We start from the raw sequence: 12,449 nt of genomic DNA, 5'->3' as shown, positions 1-12,449 counted from the left end.
AAGTCCCTTTTTGTCTTTCCTAAACAAATGGCCTCCTGACACAGAGCGAGGGATGAGGGATGTGTATATCCCAGCATTAGTTGGGTGTACTTGTATGCTTGTGTGTGTAATTTGGCTTTCATTTTCATAAACCTTTCCTTTTTTAACAGCCTTCATCCATCTGGAGAGAAGCGTGTCAGTGACACAACTACACAAAAAAGACCAACTAAATAAATCCACTAACAGCGATACCAGTGACAGAAATAAAAACAGACAAAAATAGCGTAACAGTGAAAATGTGCAAACCTGGAAAGTTGCTGCGATTTACATTTTGGAACACACATTTTATTTTCACAGTCTTTGAGGAAACTGAAAAATGTTGCACAGGGAATATTTTAGCATTTCCTAGTGCCTGTTAAAACTTGACATTGCTCCTAACAGGAACTAAATAACAGAATTCCCAGTGGCCAGGATTAAATCCACCAAAACTGCTTCCGTTTATGCAACTTAGATGTCACCTAAGTCACGAATAGCTATAACTAGAATAAAAAAAACCCTGTGTTACTGACGTAAGAGATTGTACGATAAACACTTTTACCTGCTGTAACAAAAGGACGCTATAGCACATGTTGTGGTTGTCAGGGGTTTGAGATTTGGATTAATCTAGCACAGTCTGTAAGATAAGTAGGTTTAACAGTAGTTTAACAGTATACTGTTCTTTCTTGCTTTGATTCTGAATCATTAGTTTTTATTCATCTCTGGCTTTCTTCCACATTGTGTCTTTTGTCCTGACTCCCTCTGCTCACCCCTTACCGGTCGCGGCAGACGGCTGCCCCACCCTAAGCCTGGTTCATGTTTCTTCCACTTAAAAGGGAGTTTTTCCTTCCCACTGTTGCCAAATGTTTCCTCATAGTTGATCGTATGATTTTGAGGGTTTTCTTTCTAGTATTATTGGGTCTTTACCTTTCATTATAAAGCACCTTGAGGCAACTCTTGTTGGGATTTGGCACTATATAAATAGAATTGAGGATTAGATATATGTGTATTTTCCTTTATAAATGCAATGCAAGTAGGTCAGTTTAGGATCAAAACTAAAAACAGAAGAAAGCAGCTGGCCTTGACAATGTCTCTTTACCTCCTTACTATATCTCCATCAAAAGCTCACTAATAATCTTGGACTATCTTTCCTTTATAAGCTATAAAACTTAATTTCCCTTCAGAGATCCCAGTTATGCATGTTTCCAAAAATGCCAAATATTCCTTTAACCTATTCCTTTCACCGTCGCATTTCATACATGATCTGGATCATCATAATCGTATCTGCTCTTCTTCACACTACCACGAATGTATACATATTTTTTGCATGGGTGGTCCCAGCTGGATTCAACCCCACATCCCTCAACCCTACAGTGTTAGTTCCAGGCATTAGTCACTCATCTTCAGTATTTCCACCATTCTCATGTAATGCATGGACCCTTTTAATATAACCATGGCCGCGCTTTGGGTCCCGACCCAGTCTCTGGATACCACACTAGCAAAGAATGCTAGAGAATAGAGTCTTTTTGTTTGCCTCCAGACGGAAACACTTAACACATGCTCATGCTGCTGCACCCACATGCAAAAAAAGAAAGAAGTGCAGACTGTAAGGCAATACACAACCAAGTGTTAGTGAGTGTAGTTCACACGGTCACACACTTATGAGCACAGCTACAGGATTTCATGCTATATTTCAGAGATGGCAAATGTAAAATTTTAACAGATATAACTCTTAATTCGTGTTAAGCATTCACGTGCATCTCCTTGTATATGAAATTAAATACTATAGGTGCAGCTATTGTGTCCAGGCTTGTGTCTTTCTTCAGCTTAGTCACTGAGCTCAACTTTAGAGCTCAGGTTTCCTCCCTCACCGCCTCAAAGAGGGAGAGAGAGAGTGAGAGAGAGGTCTGGTGTTGGCCCTGTTCTGCCATGAGCTGACGGGAGAAGTTTATTTTTAATAATAATTCTACAACAGTGGGGCCTAACATTATTTATATAAATTATAACTAAGTGGTTTGGCCTGTAGGTAATCCTCAATGTGCTACTGGGGAGTGATTACATACTCAGCAAAAATATACTGTTAATGATAATTGGTCGACAAGGAAGTGGATCTTCCGTATTCAGTGATTCTGCGGCACGTCTCGACTTTGTTAGATGAGATCACACTCAAACAGCACTCAAAAGCTTATGTTGATATTGTGAACGCCACGCTTTATGTCAACCATTTTATGTGCCAAAAGAATTCTCTGGAAATTCGTACAAGGTTAGTCCCGCAGGACACACCCAAAAAGTAGGCAAAGAAGCGTTAAATGTCACACTGTCAGCATGCGTATGGGGTGAAGAGGGCATGGCTACTGTAACAGCATAAGTGTGTGTGTTGAACTCCAGCCAACTGAGGATTTCTAACTGTCACTAGCCAGCCTCTTGCCTTGCGCTCACTCACACCTTGCAGCAGATCAACTTTATATCCGCAGTAAAGCTGTCGGCTCATCGTAAACAGAGCGAGTGGCAAACACTTTCTCCTACGCCTGCTCTATCTCACAGACCCGTGACAGGGCAGGCAGACGAGGAGGGAGCATGGCAGGATGGCTGTCTTTAGTTAGTCTACTCGTATCCTGTACGAGATACAGCGTATAATAAGGTATGTTCAGTGGTTTGCTGCACGATATTTTTGGAGGCTGACAGACACATCAGCCATTTTTAAGGAAGCCAAACTGTAATGCTCACATCCTTATAGCCACCAAACCACATAACTTTTGGTTACATTTAAATAAAGCAGCATGTTTGGAAGAAATGTCACTCACAGCATAGCTGACTACATACTTTTCTCCCTGATATGCTGTTAGTATGACAGCAACAGTAGCTTTTCCTAAGAATTAAAGACATAAAAAGCATAGCATACCTATGGACACAACAGCATAAGCAAACACCAAGTTTTTGGTGGCCAACTTAAAGTTTTGCCTTGATGTCACAGTACATTTTATTGTTCTAGGTTGTTGTAATAAAGATGCATTCATTGAGTTTGTGCTTGACTTTTGCCCCTCAAGGAACTATTAAAAAGAAATGAATTTAATAAGCATAGGCAAATAATGGCACTATCAACCTTTGTGTTTTTCATGTGCAGGAAAACAGAAAGACTCATGAGTGGCTTCCCGTGTTATTTTGAATCACTACTGAGGATAACCTACCCTTCACTCTGGAAAATTGTCCGGAAGCAGTGACCCAGGCTCTTGTAGCTGGTGGGGTCAGTGGTGCCTCTTTGGATCTGAAACCTGCAACAAGAAATTTCTGATTAAAAATTCAGTTACTTTAAATATTATGATCATCAGCTCCATCAACTTATGTTAACTCTGCATAGGGACTGTTATCATAGCTAGATGTTGGTTTCTTTTAATTTCTATCCTCATTTCCTGTGTAGGCTATACTCCGACATGGCTTCAAAAGCACAAATTTGAGCTTGTTTTCCCTCTATTTTCTTCCCTCTCTTTTTTCCCTCCTCCACTATGATGAGAGGCTCCTTCCACTCAGTGCAGGAGAGAACTTAAACATTTATTTAACCCAAATGATCCAATTAACCATGCAACACACCAGGACCAGGCCTTTTGCACAAAGCATTTCAGGTACTAACATGCCAGCAAGCCTATAGTAACAGCTCTTGAGTTACGTGTAAATTTTTAATACGATGGAGCCAGTCGAGTGACTTTTTGTTGTACAGCAAACATGCAGGTACCTCTCTAATAAAGTCTGGTGAGCTGTGTGTAAATCTTGAAAGAATGAATAGAAATCATGCTTGTTAGTGGTAAAGAGCTTCAGGTACTCATTTAAGACTCCTCATTTAACACCACTGTATGCCTTGGAATTAGAGAAAACATGACGAAATAACTAACGTCTTATATGTGAAATGAGATGATGACAACTGTGTTTAACAAGATGACAAAATCTAACTTGAAGATCTTAAATAACATTAGCAATTCTGAGGAGCGAAGCAGGAGACACGAGTAAAAAAAGCAGGCAGTAATGGGACAAGAGAAAGATTCCCTCCTCATATGGCTTCAACTTCTAGGTCACAAGGTCAGCAGTAAGTCGTCCACGCGGGTGCCTGATGGGGCCATAAAGAGCCCCCAGGTTCCAGTGGAGGGGAAGTTTAGTGGGGTGAGCGGCCTTTCATATCACTAACAGATTAACATCTTAGAGGGGTGTCCCTCAAATCCTATTTGGTGGATTCCCAAATAGCTTGTAACTGGTTCCTGAAAACTAGTAAAAACAGGATAATAAATAGATGTCTGACACCATATTAAAGACAAGAAGAAAAGAAGGACTCAAGGTATGAGATGATGGTGAAACAGGGGGTACTGGGAGGAGGCAAAGACCAAGAAGATTTAAGACCACAGGGGCTTGTAAACAAATTCAAATCTGGCTTAATTAGAGTCATATGATGAAGGGGTCAAGGATGGAAGGCACTCTGTCCTCAGTCTCCCCCTGTCTCCTTTGCTTGCCCTACTTCGACCCGAACTGGCCCTAAGAGAGTGAGGTTGGCAATGCCGTGGTCCAGTTCCAGCCCCCTGACTCCACTCGTAACCCCGGGGTCACCTCATTTCCTCATGGCCCTCTTCTACCCTGTCATAAAAGCCAGGGACCAAGCAGAAAGGCCCAGGGAGTAGAAGATAATAGGGATGAATATAAGAACTTATGGCAGCAGGGGAACTGTCAGGCCCCTGGCTAGGAAACTGCTTGTGTTGCTTTTCACAGCAACCAGTTGTAGAAAACAAGACCCAAAGCTTCAGTTGGTTGTGAGTGGATGTCCTGTTTGGGGGGATTTGTGCAGACAAAAAGCTCTAGTTTCTGTTAACACGGCCTCAGTGAATACAAAGATATACTGGTTGGCTGAAGAAGAGCAAAAGATATCCTTTATATTGCTCTGGCAGATTTGCTTGGCCTTGGAGTCAGCCCTGCAAGTCATAAACTCTACAGACGGAAGACCCAAGGAAAACCCTGGGGCTTCTTTAAAACACACTGCTTGGAGCATCTTCTTCAATCATCAGTGAAAGCTAATGGAGATACAGTATACCAAGAGGTGATGAAATCTGCAAGTTCATCAAGGCTCCCCCATTTGTTCTTCACCCACATCCTACTCTCTCTGTACTTGTGCTTTATAGGCCCAGAGCTACCCGGGAGAGGGTGAAGGCGAGGGCAGGTTGGTGATTCTGCAAACGAGACAACACTCTTGTTTAAATAATACGAAAGACCTCGTCCACCTGACCTCCAATACCTATAAAAGCACAAATGTCAGGCATCCACAAAGATGTCAAAAAGGTAAAGGAATGTGCAGTAGAAGGCTAGAGCCCCATTCTTTGTATTTTTATGGATAGCAGAGGAGTGTTTCAGGGCTTAGCAAGGCTATGCCCGCTCCCAGACCCTTGTGGTAATGGGCTTGAATGGGCCACCGACAAAATGGGCTGTCATCTCATAGATGGTGAGATGTGGAGGTGAACCTACAGACTGTGTTAAAAAAAAAAAGCCTATAGGAAGGGGGTTGCTAGGTTGATTCAAGCGCATAGGTTTGACTGGGCAGATTTAAAAGCCTTTCTTAAGAGATATGGATATTCCCTTAAAAGAAATTAATAGCTGGATGAGTTTGATGACTTGCTATTTATTTAAAAACTCTTATTTATAGCTGTTCAGACAGACTGACATTTAATTAAAACACTAAGTAGAGAAGTAATGACCTAATCTACAACAGGCAGTTACCTATACCTATCTATTATACTGTAGTATTTCATATAGTGCAATTTTCCCCAAGTATGAATGTTTTATGATTTATGTGTTTTGCTGCGTATTTGGACTGGTTGCTACAGTGAGAGCCTTGATCTGCCCATGCCTTCTCTCTTGGAATGCCAAGTGCTTTGACAAAAAAGGAGAGAAACAAAAAATATGATTGAAGAAAAAGAAGAAGTGAATCACAAGGGGGAGGAATGAAAGTTGAGCAATTTCTCATGTTAGATCTGAAGTACATAAGACAATCCAGAAGGAAACATAAAGGGGAAGTCTATTTTTTACAACCAGACAGTTAATTTTAATGAGCAGGATCATAAAGATGGTAAAAGTCCATTGCATTGGTACATGAGGTTACGACCACATTTCCGACATAAATGGTCCAACATGGCAAATTCCTTCAATTGTGACTTTAGCCATACAGTCTTGCATCAGGGTAAAGAGCCAAAATAAAAGGCTCCCGTCTTATTGTTTTGACAACGGAGATGACTTAGTCCCACAGAGTAAATAGTGTGTTCGATTTAAAAAGCACCATAAATTAAGGTGTATCACACTTAAGTTTGATTTCAACTCATCTATGCCCTGTCCATAAAGAAATGAGCAAAGAAAAAATTGATATATTAAATCTATAATAAAACTGTTACAGGAAAAACTGAGAATAGGAGCAGAAGGGATATAAAGACAAACCTTTGGAGAACAGAATAGGAAAAAATATTAAAGGGGAAGAAGACGTGAGATGGGAGCTCAAGGGAAGTGATAAACTTTTGGTGCTTGCAACACGGCAGGCTGCCAGAGTTTGATCTGGACCAGGCCAGGTTAGGTTTCACCAGCACCCACTGGATCTGGGAAATCCCAAATTATACATGCAGTCTGGATATCAGAAAAAAAGTTAGTCTGGTTGTTAAAGGGGCTACAAAATCCTTCTGTCATTCTGGATTCTCTCTCACACTGATAAAACTGGTTCCTCTGAATCCCAGTGGTGATGTTGGGACTGTTTCGCTAGTCCAGATGTCTGCTCATATGCTGTGACCCTTGTGACCTGAGATCAGGCAGTGTTACTGGAGAAGAGCAAGAAAAAAAGCTGCATAAAACACCATGAGGCAGGGCCAGTCTAAGACTGGGACCTCAAATGCTTTGAGCATTACAAACTTCTGCTTGACTAAGAGATAACTCTGTGTTAGAGTGGACTGTGGCAAATTTAGAACGTGACTGCTGCAGAAGTGGATCAGATAGGTGGAAAAAATGAGCAGTCTTACCACCATTTCCAGAAAACGATTGCATAACAGGAAGGATTTCTTGGGTGTTTAATCTAGAGTCTTTTAAACTCTGCCAACTGCTGTTAGCTGAAATTATGGCGCTATGGTGCAGTTTTAATTATGGCATCATATAAAAGTAAAAGTAAAACAGTAAAACCTCTTTTGCAGGTTCTTCAAGTACAAATTAAGAACAAAGAAAAAAAACTCAGGTTACTATAACTCAATATTATTTTTTTTTATCATGGCTAAAACTAGACCAACTCTCTTTTTCGATAATTAAGGTACTAGTCTTTCGATTGATTATCTCATCAGTCATAGAGTAGTCCAGGAGAGGACAGTAGAAGCCACGGTTGGGAACTTCTGCAATATTGTTTAGACTCCCATGAGCTACCAACATGACATGTCTCAGCCTTGGCTCAGGTCTCGACTGAATTTGCCAATAATCATACTTAACCTCCTAGGACCTGACATTACATTTTGGGTTATTTAGACCAAAATACTAAATTTTACACAATAAGGGCCTGATATCCACTTACGAGGACATTATACTGCTACTGTTCTATGAAAATTTTAAACGAATATCCTCATATGTGGCTCTTATTTTTCTTAAAAACAAAAATAAGGTAAAAAAAAAAAAATCTGGTAATTCTTTGTTTTTACATTCATCGGGCCCCAATATGCCGAAATATCAAAGAGAAATTAAAAATGCATGCGGTGGAAGAGTTCGGGTCTTAGGAGGTTAAACTACAGAGGCCTTGTTTCAAGAAATTCAGTCATCTTGCTGTTATATTCTTCATTTGTTTAAACATTTGTGTCATGATGTTTTAGGGTGTAGATGCCAGTTTGTCTCAGGGCTTGTAATATTGTTATTTAAAGACTTACTGATCAGAAAGTTGTTGAAAAAGAGTCACCCAGCCACGTGTGGATAAAGAAGAATACTGTTACCTTTCTCTGTTGCTTTTCTTTCAACTTTCTTTTCATCACATATATCTCTTAAACTCTTTCTTGGACAAACTGCTATCTGCCCTTATCTGGTATCACTGACTAAGAAGTAAGCATAACGCTTTGTGCAAGTGCAGGCCACAGTAATTTTTACTGGACGCCATCCAGATCTTTTAGCTTAAATCCAGTTATTTTAAGAGCTTGAGTGACATGAAGAATTATGGATCTAGTCAGTGATGCAGACCTATGAAAGTTACAACCAAATCATGCCAAGGTTTTTAAATAAGTCTGGAATGCTTGAGCAGTGACTTCTTCTCACCCACAGGCCAGATCACTTTCAGAGCAATGTCAACTACATATTACACACCTTTGTGTAGTCCGGTGCAGTAAACATGCTTGGCTCTATCTGCCTAAACACTGCATGAAAAAATGGGAACAAACTTATACCTACGCTTTAGGCACTAGTACGAAATATCAATTTAATTGGATTTAAAAGATTTAATGACTGAAAGAAAAGAGGCAATCTAGAGAGTAAAGAAACTGCCAAACAACTACGAGTTGTTCCAAAGCAACAACAATTTGTGCTGAGCTTGAAATGTTGTGTTAGAGCGACTCCAATGTGGGAATAGCTTCTCGCGGGAGGCTGGAACTTTAGTAATAAATAAAGGATGCACAGACATGTATGTCTGAGTTTTGAAATGGTGCGGCAGGGGGGCAGCCGTGTGGTTGCAGCACAGTGAGGGTGTAGTGAAATCAAAGCCCTCTATGTTTTTACTCTGTAATTAGTGCACTGGAATGTGAACCTCTTCACTGATAATGAATACAGGTGCTCAACTACAAACACTGACAGGCCATATGCTCTTTACATGCACCTCTATAACACAAACTTCTATAATAATCCATATGACTGTTAGCTATAGCTCAAACAGCTGTGTGTAACTCTAGTAACATCTGTCACAACTGTAAAACTATGGGTGTGGTTTTTAAGGGCTTTTTTATGGTTGAAAGTCAGGTTAAAATAAGTGGGTAGTAACATCTTTCAGACATGCATGCCTTTCTGTTAATCCAACCAAAATGTAACATGTCAGCGGTTTGTCGAAATTTCCATTTAATCCACAATAGCCGTCAACCTAAATGGATTGTTTCTGTAACACTTCCAAAAAAAAGTCTGAATGAATACAGTCATATTGATGTAGGATGATTTTACATATGGGGTGAGTACCAATAAGGACGCCAAAGAACTTGATGATCTAACTCTAGACTTCATTCAGAAGAGTATGGTTTGAAACCAAGAAGAAATGTAGCTTTCTGGACAACAACACAAACAAAAGTTCTTGGGTTGCAAACTGGTGCAACGCCAAGAGCGCAACTGTTGTGCCTTCAGCTGAATATGAGAAAACCAGGCAACCAAACAGGATGACAAACAGACTGTAAGGATCATACAATATAAGCTATTTTTCTGTGATGTTTTGGCATGTTTGAATAAACCCGTGAAAAACACTGATGTAAAAGTCACCAATGTCACGATGACACAAATCTGGCTTGACTAAGCAGTGACTTGCCTGAAAAGAGATGGAACATTTCAGTTCTTAGTTCTTTGATATTTTAAACGTTTTTCATTAAAACTGCTCAACAGAAGGAAGGGTATATTCAGGGATATGTCACTGTTTTTCACTGAACTATTTTTGGACTTATTGATGGCGTCATCTTGGGAGAGCTGCCCACATATAACGCAAGAGCTGACAAACTTATTTGAAGGTGAAGTTGCACTTAAAGGAAGGTTAGAGGAAGGATCATGAGCCTTGTATTGTATTGCTTAAACTCCTTTTGATTTTTTAATGAATTTTATTTTTCACTGTGCAATACAATAAAGTCACAATGGAGCAACAGTTACAAAAAATCAAAAATAACACAAAATCACCATCAAAAAGTCAAACACCCATCATATAAAAGACAGAAGGATCTCATAATGTTTCAAAAGCAATTTTAAAAAAAGATTTTTTTACTCTATTTTTGCAGCATCTGCAGAAAGTTTAGTATAGTACTGCACAGGTTTTGGAAAAACTGTGGTTATGATGAACAAAGGTATAAGTTAGGCACATTAAAACACTTGGTAGGAGAAAGATTATGGTTACGGTTAACAAAACCACAAATGTTAATTGCAGGTCTGTGACAAAATGAACTGTCAGCATAAACGTGGGATGTATTGACCGATGCACCTCCTCAACCCACCGCACCCCTACTTTCTGCCTTTCTACATCGTTCGCATTTCAGTCAGGACCGCTTTAGCGAAAGAAAATTATTATTTCCATTTGCAGTAATTTATATTTGGTGGTTCTGTGCTGTTCTAGTAGTCTCTACCCACCCTTTAAAGTGCATCAATGGAAAAAAAGCCTGAAGCAGGAAAACCAGCAGTACAGCTCTCTAGGTTACAGAGGAGAGGAGGCATTAATGCCAACCTATATACACAGATACACAGGATGAAAAGAAAGAGTTGGTATGAAGGTGGGCTGCAAAGCTGCTTGCAGAGAAAGCAGTGAAGACAGACTAAAGTAGAGCATTGCGATTGCGGGGCGATCGTGGCTCAAGAGTTGGAAGTTCGCCTTGTAATCGGAAGGTTGCCGGTTTGACCCCTGGCTTGGACAGTCTCGGTCGTTGTGTCCTTGGGCAAGACACTTCATCCGTTGCCTACTGGTGGTGGTCAGAGGGCCCGGTGGCGCCAGCGTCTGGCAGCCTCGCCTCTGTCAGTGCGCCCCAGGGTGGCTGTGGCTACAATGTAGTTTGCCATCACGAATGTATGTGTGTGAATGGGTGGATGACTGGTTGTGTAAAGCGCTTTGGGGTCCTTAGGGACTAGTAAAGCACTATACAAATACAGGCCATTTACCATTTTTACCACTGCCATTTGAGTATACAGAATAGCATTAGTTATTATTAGCATTAGTAATACTATTCTACAATACCAGATGAACTATGATTGCTAGCTTAGCTTGACTTTGAGGATTGCCTCAACCTGTGCTATGCTCAATATGAGTAAAAATAATCAACATAATCATATAAATAATTATTCATAGTGTGTTATTAGGATGGCAGACTTGGTAAGTACAACAGTCTAATGAACCATATTACAAACACTTATGTTGAACTGCATTTTTCACCATTGAGAAATGCAAGCGAGCGTGACTAGGCTATGACTATTCATATTGTAGTCCTGCCAAATATGCAGTTCTGCTCTGCCCATGAAAAGAATTGCTCTCTGCCTTTTGAACTGGACTCACAACTAACTCACTCAAGCAATGCACTGACTAAGTTGAGTTTATCCTGCATTCGCCCGGCATGTGTCTAGCTTTACATGTTGAGCGAAGCCTTGCCCTGCGGACTGAGAGCGCTGGGGGGGATTAGAAGCCAGCTTGACTACCGCTGACCTGCCTTTCCTTTACAAGGAAAGATCAGCTATCAGACTGCTACTGCTTTGTGCCCTGCTGTTTGAGGGTTGTGTCAGGGATTCCTCCTTAAGTGCACAGGGGTTCACCAAACAGTTGGGGGCAAACAGACGTGGAGGGAGGAGGCCTGAAACCTCTCACTATCCTTAGTGCTGTCACATGTTGCCCAAAAAGCCTGGATGTCATCTGTCAAAGCCCTCATCAAAGAGCACTTTCAAGCTCAGCAAGTTTCATGCGTGCTGTGACCAAATGAAGGTAGTGTTTCCATGGATACTGCCCCAATTGAGGGCTAGTACCAGGTTTTTCTAATCAGGCTTGAAACAAGCTACTGGCAGGCTTAGTGGGTTGCAGTGACAGCCATGTCATACAACACAATTTACAGAATTGCACAATTCAATACAAATCTTCTAAACATGTACAACAGGGATCTAAAACAAAACATTATATAATCGCTCAACTAACTACAAATTCAGAAGAAAAGATGCAAGTTTAAACAATAGATTCCACATGATATTGATGAAGTAGTTATGTAATAAGGTTTATATTAACAACCATAGTGGTTAAACAACAACAGGTTAACTGAGACGTTTGCTGAAAAACTGAAACCACAGAAGAATGCAAAAACACGAGAAAGCGTTTGTATTTAAAAGGTTAAAAAGTTGAATGAAGCGCAGTTAGAGGACAAAGAAAGAGACTTAGAGGAACAAACAAGGAATACGTAAGGAGAGGATACAAAAAACTAGAATGGCAAAAAGGCAGAATTGGTGCAGAGGGCGACAAGATAGAAAGAAGGAGTGGCTCCGTCAGAGCGATTGCTTAAAAAATATGGGGCCTTATTAAAACAAACACATCCGATCATGTATGCACTGTAGAAGCAAAAATAGCTTCCCTGTGACACAAGCTGCTTAGGCAGACACAGACATGAGGAAGGTGTGGTTTCATTCTCTGGAAGGAAGCACAGCATAAGGGTTGATGGGAAGCTGTTTCAGATGTGTGTGTGAGTATGTTTGCGCATGCATGT

The 12,449-nt window shown here is 40.5% G+C and overlaps 1 protein-coding gene across 1 annotated transcript in view; it reads right to left on the bottom strand.

Annotated features, from left to right (window-relative positions):
• slc25a21 (solute carrier family 25 member 21) overlaps positions 1–12,449 on the bottom strand; it is an 83,719-nt gene that overhangs the window by 12,981 nt on the left and 58,289 nt on the right. The window contains exon 4 of the mRNA XM_085392508.1: positions 3,204–3,287. Coding sequence (XP_085248634.1) covers positions 3,204–3,287 — 84 coding nt within the window. The remainder of the gene's footprint in view (positions 1–3,203; positions 3,288–12,449) is intronic.

This window comes from Rhamphochromis longiceps, linkage group LG19 (assembly GCF_057381845.1).
Source record: "Rhamphochromis longiceps isolate RC_006_pf linkage group LG19, R_longiceps_female_GT1.1, whole genome shotgun sequence".
Taxonomy (NCBI): Eukaryota; Metazoa; Chordata; class Actinopteri; order Cichliformes; family Cichlidae; genus Rhamphochromis; species Rhamphochromis longiceps.
Note: the sequence above shows the minus strand (reverse complement) of the source record. Positions and strands in the feature narration are given on the sequence as shown.